The sequence below is a fragment of the Strix uralensis genome, chromosome 40, assembly GCF_047716275.1.
Source record: "Strix uralensis isolate ZFMK-TIS-50842 chromosome 40, bStrUra1, whole genome shotgun sequence".
In the NCBI taxonomy this organism is placed as follows: domain Eukaryota; kingdom Metazoa; phylum Chordata; class Aves; order Strigiformes; family Strigidae; genus Strix; species Strix uralensis.
In genome coordinates this window covers 998031-1013467 of record NC_134011.1, presented here as the reverse complement: position 1 = coordinate 1013467, position 15437 = coordinate 998031, and the positions used below count along the sequence as shown (strand labels likewise).

The 15437-nt window shown below is 43.5% G+C and overlaps 1 protein-coding gene across 1 annotated transcript; it reads right to left on the bottom strand.

Annotated features, from left to right (window-relative positions):
• Window positions 1-3286: 3286 nt before the first annotated feature.
• LOC141937314 (serine-rich coiled-coil domain-containing protein 1-like) lies at window positions 3287-7974 on the bottom strand. The gene is given in 9 exon segments (XM_074854898.1): window positions 3287-3382; window positions 3882-3919; window positions 3922-4070; window positions 6670-7066; window positions 7069-7212; window positions 7215-7568; window positions 7571-7759; window positions 7762-7875; window positions 7878-7974. Coding segments are annotated over 9 exon segments (1578 nt in total).
• Window positions 7975-15437: the final 7463 nt, after the last annotated feature.

Sequence of the window (15437 nt, the reverse complement as noted above, 5' to 3'; positions counted from 1 at the left end):
TTCAGTTTTCACCTCTTGTGTTAACTGTAGTTCTACAGTCTGACACCATTTTTAGTGAAATGGTGGCATCTTGTGGCAGAAATCGGTCAGTGCAAGAATGATGGCTTTGAAGCCATTCTGATGAAAACCACCCATCATCAGTAACCTAAGCAGTTCATCTCAAGGGGCTGTTTCAGGTCATTATTTACAGTACTACGGAATTGACATGTTTGCAGAGTTACTTTGAAAGACTTTTTTATTTCCCTAAATCTCATTTATGAGTAGCATTGCTCCTGCCCAGATTATCATTACTTCCCATACCTCCAAAGTGAGTTAATGCCACTCTTGGGGGAGGTGGTGACCATTTTTGCAGGTTTGATACACATTCTCAGTATTTAGGAGATCCACCTAGCCAAGCTTCAAAAACAGCACTGCCAATCATGCAAGAATATTCTGCTGAGCAAGTTGTTTAGGAGGAAGAACAGTTTCTCAGATGCTAATCTTTTTTTTCTTCTTCTCACCTCCTGTGAAAACCTAGCACCCCCTCCGTTCTTCTGGCTCCTTACTCCCGCCAGCCCCTCAGCAGAAGCCGCCCACACCGCTTGCCAACAAGGAAAAGAAAGCAAACAGGGTCTTGGAGGACCTTCTTCAGTTTGTGAGGAAAGGGTATCTTCTACACCACAAAGCTCCTAACACGAGGTCTGGGTGATGCCAGAAACCAGCATCCACAGGTATTGCCCCTCCCTGGGTGCCTGGGAGCAGAACTGAACAGCAGCGCTGCCCTGCCAGGGAGCCTCGGCCACCTCCCATCAACTCGTCAGCCCTTACATGCCGGGGGTTCCTCTCCTTTCAAAAGTGAACGAAATGAATACGGGTAGCCACAGAGGAGTGACTAATGGTTTTATAGGTACACAAGAAAGCTAGGTTGAGGTTTTTACTAATACTTCATTTAGTAACTCCAATTCTTTACCTAGTATTTATTCTTCATTAGGATCATTCACTGGTAACAATCTGTTACTGTGGTGCTAAACATTGCTTGTGAGAAGTATTTTGAAGGGGCCTTTTTACTGTTCAGATATGTATTATTATGAACATTCAATTTCTTTCATTTTTAATTCCTTTTCCTTCCAGGGAACTCTGCTTATTCTTTTGCTTTCTGGTTGAGGGGGGGAGGGGGACACATGTGGAAGGGGGTGTAGTGTTGGTTTTGGTTGTTTTACTTCTTCTTATACCTCACTTTTTACTAAAAAAGCTTTTATCTAGCCTTTTTTCTTAACATATGAAGGTGATATCCATATGTATCGGGATATATTTTGCCTTCACACATAAGTATGCACAGTTATCTTGATGTAAAAGTTCTCGGTCTGTGACTGTAATACCAACAAGCATGAGCAAGCACTTGTGAATTTGTGGACAATCTTGCTAATGGAACTGGGAAAAAAACCCTGTGGATTTCATACACAAAACATGAAGAGACTCAAATCACCACCTACCCCCATGCACATTTTGCTGACTTCCTGCTGTTACTGTGTTGGCCCCTTCCTAGTCCCATCATTAACACAGTCCCATCATTAACACAGGACTAAACAGAATGACGCCCTATGGCATCAGTCTAGCCTCGTATTAAAATTAACACAGAGATCTGCCTAGCAGCTTGGGTCTAACAACCCAAATTGGGTTTACAGGCTGGAGCCACAGCTAACCAGCTTTTTAGGGCAGGAACTACATCTGCGTAGCACTGTGCATGCCTACATGAAACAGCATCTTTAAATGTCATCATGTTCTTTCTGGCTTTGAAAAATGTTATTCACTGATACTTAGATGTGAACTTCCTGCAGAAACAGAGAAGCATGCTATACCTATATGCTTTAATAGCGCAAAGGTTTCTTCTACTATTTAGTAATTCTACTCTTTATTTCTATGATGTGTCTCTGGATGTATTAATCCAGTGGATTAAAAAAAAAAATATTAAAAAATCAAGGGGGTTTTTTTGAAGTAAGTTTTGCATTACTGTACTACTTTATCTGACAAGTTAGCAACAATCTAGAAACCAGAAAGGCTTCCTTCCTAAAATTAATTTGCCTCCTGCCCTCTCAGGGAGTATAAAATTCATCAGTAAATGCTGATAAATCTGCACAATCTGATACTGCTAAGAGGAGAATAATCCTGTCATTGAAGTGTAGGTAAACCAATCTGCCCAGGTTACACAAAGTGAGCGTACGGGCAAGCGTTTCTGTAAAAGACATCAATTAACTCCATGTCAGGTGAGTGTTTTTAGTGAGCACTGCTTCAGGACACTGGCACACTGAAAAACCTGCTGTGCGTCGGCCGTACACAGTAAGAATGTGCTCAGTGCTGATGTCATTTCCTCCTGCCATCCACAGCAGCACTTGTGAGCCCAGCCACAAAGGAACATTTGGATGACACATTCAGAATCATGGGTGAGATATACCGAGACAAAACACAGACTTCACATCCTCTTGAGAAACTTCCAAACCCCAGTTTCCCACCACAGGTTCCATAAGGGCATTTCACACTAAATTAGATCCTTCTCTGGGAAGCTATTTTTAAATGACCAACCAGGAACTCATACGGGCAAATCTCACAAAGGAAGACAATTTTAGCCTTCCTTGACTTCTCGGGTGAGAGAGAAGATTCTACGTTTAGGGGCAGCCAAAGCAGCACGCAGTCATAAAAGTTGTCTAAGCAATGGCAGGAGTTGTTGAGTTTTGGCATTAGCCTGTAAAACTCCACTAAAAGCGCATGTAACTGGAAATCCAACATCAGTTTGAACCAATCAGCTTCACATCTCTGAAAAACTGAAAAAATTCTCTCTTCCAAAGAGCAGTTGTGCTCACATCTGAGTCTCTCGGGGATGTGTTTGGTCTTGCATCATCGTAACATAACAGCTATTACGTAAACCTGAAACAGAAAAGCCCCTTTATTTACACATCTGTTTAAAAACTCTACGCAGGGGTAAGAAACTTGGAGCTTCTTGCCTTCTGTGAAAAGATGTTCTCAGATATGAGTACAAAGTGAATCCTTCTTTTTTCAGCTAGCATGATCAATAAAATATTTTGATCTAATAATGTCCATAAAAGTTGTCTTAGTGATTCCCATAAGCTAAAGAGCAGATGCCACTGCTGCAGATGTTCAATCTTAGTATTTCCTTTCCTTCACTCACTGGAGAGCACATGCGTAAGTATAAATTACACTCACCTTGAAATGTTTATTCTCCCTGGCTATAGGAACACACAAACTTGTCAGTCAGTCAGTTCCTTCTACTATTGCTTCACTAGAAGAAGTTTCAGAAGTCCTCTCCTGCAGTTCTCTGATCTGTCTCAGCTGTTCCAGTCCTCGGGACCCTCAAGGGTCCAAGAGATCCTTTCCTCTCCTCTGTACCCTGTGCTCAGAGTGAAAGCATTCAAACTCGTCACATTTCGAAAGGGATCGCTCAGACCTTTCAAACGAGCCTCCTTCCAGATAACTTCCTCTCTATCCAATTTCTGATCTAAATCTCATCTCCCTCATACCAGACATGAGCTCATGAAGCAACTAACACAGTAACAACCAAGTGTTACCACACAGTAGTTCACTGTATTTAACCTCAGAAATAGTCACACTGAATTTTGCTGCAGTCTCCCTCTCCCAGGCTGATCAGCAAAGCACGACAAGAATCTCTTCACAGAAAATATGCAAACCTTTTCACAACATCATGTCCTGAAAAAAATACTTTTTAATATCTGTAGCTGAGTCTGGATCATATTTTGGAAGCCTGAGACAGCTCGTTGGTTTTTCCCCCCCCTTTATTATCATCCATTACTTGTAAAGTTGCTGCTTCTCATTATAGTTACACCAATTACAGAAAAACAAAAACTTAGGCATATGGAAATAAAACTCACCATGCTGTTCATTTCTGAAGAGGATGAGCTTGCTCTCTCTTCCGTAGGCTGTTCAGCTCTTCTGTATTTCCATCCTCTGGTTTTATGACCAGCCGACTGCCTCCAGCAGTACCTTCTGAAGGGGATCTCAGTCGTTTCTCAACAAACTTGCCTTCTCGGTATGGACTGAAGCTGTTGGCAGGGTCAACCACAAATAGAGAAGGAACCAGCAATCATTACAAAGAACTACTCTCTACTAATATTTTCTTAGTGGGAACACTGCTTTGCCTGAAATGCTTACGCTGAAAGGCGATGGCACAGAGCATGTTCTGCAGAAAGCAGATCCTGCTCACCCAGATAAAACTGTCACCTGGGCCACCACGCCACTGCTCAGCCCCCAGTGACCAGCACACTCAGCACGCTACAGCCAAGTCCACGGCTCCTCACAGAATCCAGAGGGACCCTTGCTCCATCCTTTCCTTTCTTCCCTCATTCCAGGTCATTTCCAAACTGCTGTCCAGTAAAATCCACTAGAGAAACTATCGCTTGGTCCACTGCTGCCACAACCCAGCCTGCCTCACCCTGTGTCCAGAGGCGAGTCCGGGTTTTGTAGGGCCAGGTCACAGCTTTGTTATCACTGCATAGGACAGGGATGCACATTGGTTTTGGTTTCTGTTTGGCCTTCCTAGCTCAGCTCTGCACCCGCACCCTCCAAGCCCAGCTTGCAGCCAGCAGGCTGAATCCCAGTCCCAATTACTGCTGTTAAACAATAACACACCAGAAAAGAGGAGGAAAAATTACATTTAGAGGTATTAGGGCAAATTTAGAGATGGGGAAAGAGAAAAACATAATAGCAAAAGAAATGTAACACAGAAAATCTTATCTTCTTCTGCCTTTTGCGAGAGAATAGACAATTTTTCTAAGGCTTTTCAAAAAAATCCATATCACATAAAAATACATAAAGGCATACTAAGAAATATATGGGACATCAAACCTGCTCATACATTAATGTCACATTCACAATACTATCTATAATGACATCAGCTATGAATCCTGCTACAGAAAATATCTATTTAAAAAACTGCACAGAAATATCTTGCATCTACATCTGTTTTTAAATACTATTTTAGCAAAACCAAATGTCCAAGCCAGTCTGTTTGTAACAGATAAAACTACTTATAACCATATCTTACTGAATGCCATGTAAGCTTTTCCTGTATTTGTTCATTTCATATGGCAGGATTTTATATCTTTTTTCAATGGTCCGTTTGTACACTTGGCCAGTTTCTAATTTTAAATACATTCTTCATCACACAAGTAAAAAAAAAAATTGCATTTTGAACAGCACTATAAAACCATAACAATTAATCATCAACTTTTATGTATTAGCTCTATTACGTATTAGCTCTAGTGTTTCTGTGAACATGAATCCCATTTACAAAAATCCCTCTGTCACAGTTTCAACTCTGGTGAGCTGCCTTCCAAAAACACCGAGTGCACATCCAACTGCCAACGGGGGAGTTTCAAATGCCTGGTGTGTTCCCAACCATCGCTGCGAGCTGCTCCCTGGCTGCTCTGCAGTACCCTCTGGTAACTCCTGTGCAAAAGGATGAGCTCACCCACAGATGAGTCAATGCTGCAAGGAAGCCAACCAAGTGCTCAGGACTGCGAACAGACACCAAGGGAAATATTTTGACAGAGGTTCTGAGGAAAGAGGTCCCTTCTGGTGAAAGCTAAGTTAGTGGATTAATTTGACTTTATATTGCCATTTATGTACAAGATATCCAACCAAGCCTTGCAGTGACAAACAATTCAAAAAGCAAGATTGCTTTTGATTGCTTATAATCTGCATGTCTAGATAAATGTCCAAGCACAAAGATGGGTATGAATTATATGAGTTTACACTCTTTCATCTTTCAATACAAACACTATAAATGAAGTCTTGTTAACTCACAAATTCTGGCCCATCAGATACAGCCTCAGAATTATGCAAGAAAGCACCAGTGTTTAGTTGGTTTGAGAAAATAAACTGTCAGAGATAAATGCCTTCTGACATGTGTCCTTCACTCAAGGGCCTGGTGCCTTTGTTCATTTGCATCTCTATAGACTGGGATTTCTAGGCCAACCCTTTCCACTTAATCTTGTTAATATTTCCAAATTTCTCTTTGTAAGCTAAAGATCCAGTGTGAAACTTAGATGGTAATTAACTCTCGCCATTTCACAGATTATATAATGAGAACTTGCACAATGTTATTTCAGATGGAAGCAGAAACAGGATGTCTCACACTCTGCCACAGAAACAGCGACTCCAAGCTACTCTAGACCATCAGTTCAGTAGAGCAAGAAAGAGTCAGGAATTTCAAAACCCAGATCAATACAAGATAAACTGTATTATTTTTCATAACCAGACTAAAAGAAGGTGCATTTCTCTGGCAATGTTTCAATCTCAAACAATGCAACTATTTGGCTCAAGTCCAAACTAGGCATGCCCCAAATGTCCCAGCTCCAGCCCTCAACAAGAGACGAGCAGCAGTGCTCTCTCTCTGAATTCATTTTCCACCACAGGAAAGTAAAGCTATGAACAGCACTGGGGGGTGTTAGCAAACTGTAAAACGTGAGCTCAAAAAATCACAGACTTTTTGTTTAATTCCTATAATTTTGGGAGGAGGACAGAATGCATAACTTTTGAACTTCCTAGCTAGCACTTGCAACTCTACAAAAACACTTTATGACCAAACAATTCTTACAGAAGAACTGAGGCAAAAAAACCCCACCAAACCCAACAATGAAAAGACCACAAAACATACCTTTAGAAGGGTTTGTTTCATAACCCTGTTGTGTTTTACAGGACTGGGGTTCAGAACATGGAATAATCTTAGGCTCCATTACAGGAATTGTCTCTCTCGTGTGCCTGGACGCCGTGCTTTCATTTCTGCCCCCACCCAACCCCTGTGCTTTTGAAGATAGCGTCCCTGGTTCTTCTCTACGCTGTAACGCAAAGGTTTCTGAAAGTGCATTTCCCGAGTTAATTTCTCCTATGTGCCTGGCATCGTTCACGTGTAGTTCATTGGCTTGCAACACTTCTGTTTGATTAGCAGCTGGGGTTTAGAATAAGGTATTAGACTCAACGCTACAGGAGCTTGCACGACTCACAAGAGATACACCAGCAGAATGGCCAGCACTGTCCACAATCTCCATCTCCTCACAGGAGCAGCAGCAGGATTAAAGAAGATCTGAGAGGTAGAGCCCTCGTGGCCAAACCCCTCTGTGAGCAGCACCCCAGTCCCGCCGCTGGGCAGAGCATCAACATCCGAAACAGAATCCTCCGTCAGGGCGACAAAGCCGGAGGGGCCTGGGCAGCCGTGAGGTCCCCCGAGAGCAGCGGGGGCTGCAAGGAGCTTCCCATGCCCTCTGTCGTCTGGGCTGAGCACGGAGGAGAGGCCTCGGACATCACAGGTTCGCTTTCTGCGTGCGATTTAACCTCCAGCAAGCGCCTGGATTGCTGCACAGAGGGAACTGATTGACTCTCTGGAACTGGTTTGGAAAACCCGTAGTGTGATGAAAAAGATTTAGGGAGAAGTTTCCATGTGGATTGTTTGACAGAGTACCAGCTCTGCACCTCTGCAAAGCCTGGATCGTCACCCTCATTCTTCCCAGAGCTTATGCAATTGATAAAGACATTCTTATCAGCTGAGGACTCCTTCCCTCTTCAAAATCCTCTGTCACAGACCTTGTTATCTTCTTGCTACGTGAGCTGCCAAAGCCAACTGAATGCCTTCCTCTGCTTTTAATGTGTTCCTCTAAGCTCAGTTTTTGAACAGTGCCAAGAGAGGACTGGGCACCATTTGAGATGTTGACATTCTGACCAGCCGAGTCAGGCTTCTGCTCACTCCCTCTCTGTTACGGAAGCTGATGGAAGGAGTGCGGAAAATACTCTGGCACTTGCCTGTGCTCCCTGAGCTGGAGTTAGTGCTGGATGGGGAGGGGGTGTGGACATCAGTGGCATCAGCAGAGAAGGTGAGGAAAGGAGGGAGTCATGTCTCCGGCTCACACTTCTCCTGAATATTGGCAACCGAGATACCAGAGTCGATTGTCTGGATCCTGAGTCCCCCATCAGGGCACAAAGTGTCCGTGGCTCTTCGCAGCCAAAAAACTAATCTGGGATGGAAAAAAAAAAGAAAAGAAAAAAATATATATGTAAATGATTCAGCCTCAAAGTCCACTTGAACAGACTTTAAGTCAGCCTAGTTACATGAGATGCCAACATCTGTTTTATGTACAGCTGCAAGTTGTTTACTGAAGATTTTTACTGAAGATTTTTAGAATTTCAAAGTGATGTTCAATAGGCAGTGCTGAAAACCCAGCAGCTGAGCAAAGATGTGTCTGAAAACATTCTATAGATGAGAGATACAGTATTACATATGATATATTATACAATGAGATGACACTGGGTAACAGTATAAAATCCACATGCCAAAAGATACACAAATGTATCACCCAAATGTCCTTGTTTTTGTAAGTTCTTGGGACAAGTCTTATAAACTGTAAGCTCTCTTAGAGACTTGATTTTTCATGATCTGAGTAGAACAAAACATTATTTTGTATTCCTAAATACTCAGATTTTTTGCAAGAAAAAAGAGGATTTAAATTTTCGAACCTTCACTGGACTTTCAGATGGATTTTTAATTCCTTTACGTGTTCCTGCTGAAGGCTGTATGTATCACCTTACAGCAGAGGAAATGCTGGCACTGCAGTCCAGCTAAAATACGCACCACCAAAAATTCTTCCTAAGGAAGAATTCTAGGAATTCACTGTCAAAATATGGGATCATGTTTCTAGGTTTGAACTTTAATGTTTCATTTGAACACTTCTCTGAAATCCTCTTGTAGCTTACTTGCTTATAATTAGCTATTTTTGCAGCTTTTTGAAAGTAGCAAAAAGTGTTTCTCACAGACATTTGGCATTTTTTATAAATATTTAAGCCATAAAAACTTATTTTGATCAGTGCAGCAGATGTACTAGAAGAAAATTAATCTTTATGAAATATATACCAGTTCTATCTCCTTTTTGTTCTCATAATAATAAACTATTGCTGTGAGAGACAGGACCACAGAGGGAGCAATAAAAACATGTGATATATAATCACAAGAACAGGAGAGGCTGTAGGTATAATGCCAGAGCGCAGCTTCGTGAACTGCAAGTGTTCAGCACATAAGAACAAAAATCAGGTCATTTATCTAAACGATGTTTGTACGTCAAGGGCAAAACCAAATTCATTCATCTAATGAGCAATTTAATCTGTGTTATGTGGCTACAACAAATATCTATGAACAATATATATATTTATACAGTGTGTGTATATACACACATACCTAAAAATGGGAACAGAATATTTAAGGAATAATAAAACTATAGCTATATCAGTTAGTAAGCGGAGCATCTGCGCTGCCATTCCCAGCTGCACACGGGCTGGCAGCAAAGCTGGGCTTTCACAGCCCTGCCAAAGCAGGGACAGAAAGCCTGTCCTGGAAGGGGAAGGAGGGGATGTCCAAAGGAGTCATGCCCCACGTTGGGCACCAGAAAGACTGTGGTGGTTTGACCTTGGCTAAATGCCAGGTACCCACCAAGTCGCTCTATCACTCCCCCCCCCCCCCCCCCTTCCCCTTTTTTTCTCAACAGGGCAAAGAGGGGAAAGAAAATAAGATAGAAAAAAAGAACAACCCTTGTGGGTAAAACAACAGCAGTTTTAATATAAGCAAAGCGAAGCAAAGGTCCACGCGCGGAAGCAAAAAAAAGAAAACAGATTTATTCTCTACTTCCCATTAACAGGCGATGTCGGGCCTTCTCAGGAAGCAGGGCTCCAATACGCGTAGTGGTTGCCTCGGAGGACCAAGGGTGACCCCACCCCCTTCCTCCTTTCTCCCAGCTTTATACTGAGCAGACGTCATATGGTCTGGAATATCCCTTTGGTCAGCTGTCCTGGTTGTGTCCCCTCCCAAGATCTTGCCCACCCCGTCCCACTGGACGGGGGGAAATGTCCGAAAGAGCCTTGGTGCTGTGTAAGCACTACTCAGCAGTAGCCACAACACCAGTGTGCTATTGACACCCTGCCAGCTCCCAACATAAAACACAGCACCATGAGGGCTGCTACAGGGGAAAACCAATTCTGGCTCAACCAGACCCGGTACAATGTTATATTACTGTGAAAAAAGGGGTAACAAGTAAGTTCAGAGACTATTTCTGACTAGACATTGGACTGTACTTTCTACACAGTTAACTTTTTTTGTAAAAAGCTGGTACAGCTCCAGTCTGAACATGCACTGCCAAGCAGCCACAACATTCGCAAGCACCAGGAATCAATAAGCAATTTTGTAGTTTAAGATGAGAGAAACAGCACGGGAACAATCACTAATTCCTAGAAGTCACTGGTGATCTCTGATAACAAGCTCCAACCCGACCCAGCCCACACCCAGGGCCTGCGACTAAACCCCCAAGCTGAGCTCAGTCTGAGTGGGCCAGAGGCGCTGGCCCAGGCACACCCCAGCGTGCCCAGAACAACACCCCCAGCAGCTGAGCTGATGCCCGGCAGCTGCTCCCCTGCCCTGGCCCTGGGGCAGTTCGCACCCAGCCGCTGCCAGAGCAGGAGCAGAGCCCGCAGCACAGGGCAGCAGAGGCCTGGGAACTCCCCCAGGTGTCACTGCACCCGCTGCCTCCTCTGCTCACAGTTCACTCTGCCCAGACAGGCCTTGGGAAGCCTCCTGCAGCCTTCTCCACCCTCCCCTACAAACCCTCGTGGTTCTTTCACCACTCCCAGACCTGGTGTGTCGGGTTTTTGCCTGTGTGACCGCACACCTGCAGGCGTGCCGATAGGGACGGACATGCACCCCCCGCAGGGTTACACACAGACAGGGAGTGCTTTTCCTGGCATGTTAAGGAGACATCATGACTGCTGAAAAACAGACTTTAGAATGCAGTTTTACAGCTGCCATAGATGAGCAAAATATGTTGAAAATACATTAAATCACTACAGGCTCAGACAAAACATTTGCTCCCATTATTCCCCTTCCTACCTACACCTCAACTGTCAGTTCACTGGAGAACAAACCAGCCTGGTTTGTAATTACAAGATTCTCCAAGTTGAGAGCAGAAGGAAGCAGAAAACTGAGCAAAAAGCACATATTGTAACTTCCACTGGAAATACAAAGGCTGTGTCTAAATAATAATAGAGATTATTCCTAATAACTGACCTTTGAACATTGGCCAACGTGGAAGTCTCGGACACAACTTAGACGACCAATTTGATCAAGTTGATGCCGCTTTATTAAAGGCTACACAGCAATTTATACTCTATCACAAGCTTCACGCGCCGCTATCTTATTGCTAATAGGCTAAAGCTACTTGTTCACACACCCTTCTGCCCTCTATGATTGGTCCCAGTGTGGTGTCCACGTGCTGCTCTCCCCCCAGGTAGACGCCCTGTTTTTGACATTCCAACATCTTTATCTCTTGGCCAGGAATGTAGTTTCTCAGGCCGTCTTGGCCTTGTTTATGTTCTTGAACACAGCTGCAGCTTGCTGTTACAGTGAGGCCCCTTGGTCTGGATCGCTCACAACATGTCCGTTGTTCTCCAGCGATGTCACAAATCCCCCTTTTTGTTTTTGAGCGATCCAGACCACCCTGTGGTCCTGTGCTAAAAACATTGCATCGACAGTCCTCTGCAGGGCCCTTTGCAGAAGGCCTATAAGGCAAGGCAACGTTAAGAGCACAGTCACTACAATCCAAAGGACTACTCCGACAGTTTTGACTAATGTTATCAACCAACCAGATAATCCCCAATCTTTAAACATCCTTGTCAGCCAGTCCAAGCCATCATCTTCTGTTAAGCGTTTCACTCCATCCTTCAACTGCTGAATGTTTTTAAAGATAGATTCTGAATGATCGGATAGATTCATACAGCACATTCCTCCAAATTCAGCACAACCATGTCCTTGCGCTAGAAGCAAGAGCCAATCGCAACTCTATTTTATAACATAGTATGTCTAACACTATCAGCATTAGTTAAAAGACCACTTAAAGCCAAAGAAGTAGCATTAGTTTGTTTGCTAAGCCAAAACTGCAGTGGGTTCGGCCATGTATCCACAGGTATTTCTACCAAGCACGTAGAGAATGGATTTTCAGGGCTTGCGGTGGTGTTTGGTTGTGAGACCACCCATCCTTCACCCTGAGGCAGGTTCCCATACAGGCCGAACACACCGAGCAGGAACCCAGCGAGAGTCGGCATCTGTGAAAACACAAACATAACCCTTGCTCCAAGTTAATATCTCATTCGGTTTCTGTTTCATCTTTCTTAACTTCCTTTTTCCAGGGTCGCACCCATCGACTCGGAACCCATCTAGTGCCGGTATCGGTAATAACGCAGGCACAGCCTCGACCTGTCATTTTTAGTTCCAGAGGTCCTTTCCACTCTCCTATAGCAACATCTTTGTACTGAGCAAAAGCACCATCTCCACACCGGCTTATATCGGATTTCAGATCCAGAGCAAAAGCACCATCTCCACACCGGCTTATATCAGATTTCAGATCCATACTATATATTACTACTGGTGGTTCCTCCCTATCACCTGTGAGCCGTAAGTAATTTAACACATACACCGCTTTTGCAAGTGGTTCTGCAGCAGCCAAGACCTCTCCCCCTTTTTGTTTTTGCAAAAGCGCTTTGAAAGTTTTGATGCTCTCTCTCCACTATAGCTTGCCCCATGGGGGAATGTGGTATACCTGTGATGTGATGTATACCCCAGAGTTGACAAAAAAGAGCAAATTTTTGAGAGGTATAGGCTGGTCCGTTATCAGTTTCACGGGTCAATTGAACTTATTTCCCATATTCCCTGGCGCATTCCACCGTACTGTGATAGTAACTTCTCACAGCTTAGTACTTTTTCACAGTTCAGTGTTGCAGCTGTCCGCTGGTTTTGCCTGCTACCTTGGCACAACTCAGCAGTTTCTTATCTATCTTCCAAGGCCTGTTCTTCATCAACCCTAGCTGTTGCTCAGAGGCTGTGTAAGGCTGACAGGCCAATGCCTCCCACATCTCCCCTTTCTTTGTTTTGCAGCAGCACCTGCAACACTTATTTCGAGACTTTATCAATTAAGGGTTAGGCAAACTTCAAAAAACGCAGCATACTTAAAACAGTTTCACAGAATGCTAGAAACAATACAGCAGTTATAGTTATTGGGTAAAAAAGAGTAGGCTAATTTCAGTACCCATAACTAAGGGATATGACTAAATACTACAAAAATAAACAGTAAGGAAAATACAGAATAGCACACTTACTTAATGGGGTACTAACATTCAGATCCGCAATTGCTGGGGAACCCTGGATGCAGCGAGAATTTAGAGTGCCCTTCCTCGCAAACCAGAAATCCTACGCGATGCGTCCATCCGTAGGTGAGGCATCCAACATCGCTGCAAGCAGGTCCAGCCTCATTTATCTAATTCAGCAGGTCAAAATAACTGGCAATTTTCTTTGAGCGGAAACATCTGATCTCATCCTCCTGTTGGGTTCCACCCAGAGCCTGGCCACCACTCAAGGGGGAAAACCAAGGGAGTTTCTAATAAGGTTAAACAGTTAAGTTCCTAATTCTTAACATGGCTAAACAAAGAAAGTCAAATACACACATTCTTATAGCATTTCATCCTTATTAATAACTACATTTTGTCTAAGCTACATCTTTCACTAGTGACTAGTAAGCCTATATATTTCATCAAGGAGTTGCAAGTACTGTTAGCATTTTCTCTGAAAAGAGTTGGCAACTGCAGTGTGATTAAGGACAGGGACAGTGTATTTTGTCCCGTTGCAGCAGCAAGCATTACCCATCCATTCTGCTTAAACAATCAGTTGAAGAGATGGCGAACTGTTGGCACAGGGGTATCCACAGCACCCACAGCCGGCTCCTGAGTGTCCACCAAAGGCTGCCTCTCACACCTCAGGTGTGATTGCACACAGCTTGCTGGTAACCACCGGGACTGTAACCCGTGAAAACACAAGCATAACCTCTTCCCCAGGTTATTAAAGGATATGGTCCTTCCCAGTTAGCACTTTCCAGGACTTGAACCTTGCCCTGGACTTCTTGTTGATCTGGTATCTGTGATGAGAAGTGGTGCAATATTGACAGCACCTATTTTAACGATCCAAATGCAGCAAAGGGAGTGACTGCCGTAATTCTGAGGAGGTGAGTCCCCGAGGGTTGACACCACTGGCTGTTGAAGAGAGAGAGTCCTTTTGGCATTCAGGGCAAGTCGCAACGATGTCTTCAGCCTGAGGCCTTGATAAAGAAAACTGGGTTTGTATTGCCCTGGTGTTTTGGTGGAAAAATTGCATGTGAAAGCCTTGCTGTGTTTCTGAGATGGCATTAGCTGCACGGTGGAGATCTTGTTTTTGCTTTCTCTGTAAGTACTCTGGGTGATGTGAGTGAAGGATCTCTTTGCAAAATATAAAGCAAGCTATTCAGATCATCATTAGTTAGGCCCAACAACAGCTGTATCCAATTTATGGTTCGTAACAGTTTCTGTAAATCATTTAAAGTCTTGACATCAGTTTTAAGTTTAAGGTGTTGGGGGACAATGGTCTGTTCACAAATTCTCCACTCCAGGTACTGCCACGGTGATGATCTCTGTACCTTTTCAGGTGCTATTTGTCACCCCATTTGAGATACTGGGTCTTTGGTTAAAGCAAGAGCCTTTTCCATGATCTCCTGTGTTTCTGCTGCTATAAGGATGTCATTGATATTATGATATATAATAGCCTGGGGGACCTGCATTGTGACAGTATTCTTTATGCCTTATGGTAAAACAACCCAGTGGTACCGTGTTGTAGGTTCACTAACATTAATATTGGGAACAAAAAAGGGAAATTTAGATGCATGATCTGGATGCAAGGGAATGGAGAAAAAATAAATCTTTCAGATCAATTATTAGAAAATGCCAGTTTAGGAGAATCAATGTGTTGGAGATCATGTAAAAGTCACCATTTACCACTTTTATTTAAAATAACAAACACCAGGAGGTTCCAAGGACTGGTGGTAGGTATAATATGTCCTGCACTTAACTGTTCATGAACTAAATCATTAAGGTGGCACAACTGTTCCATTGGCAAGGGCCACTGACCCACCCACACAGGTGATTCTGTTTTCCATGTTAGTTTCAGGGTGGGTTTCAGGGTGGGTTGTGCTGCAGTGGCAGTTAAGACAAATTTGATCCAATTTGAGTTTCCCATTGAGCCATACAGTCACGACCCCATGATGTAATAGGGGTTTCCAATATAAATGGATGAATATTTGCTACCCAGTTTTCTGGGCCCCTTACATGAATGAGTTATTTGCTTTGAAACATTACAGCATGACCACCAACCCCGAAAAGCACTCGAGTTACCCGATCTAACAGCCAATCTGGTCGCAGACATTACAGTCACATCTGCACCAGTATGTAAAATGCCTGTCAGTGCAACAGATTCTTCTGCTTTAGTGAGGGTACATTTTATCAGAGGTCGACTTTGTCTCCCTGTCTGAGCTCAAAATGTT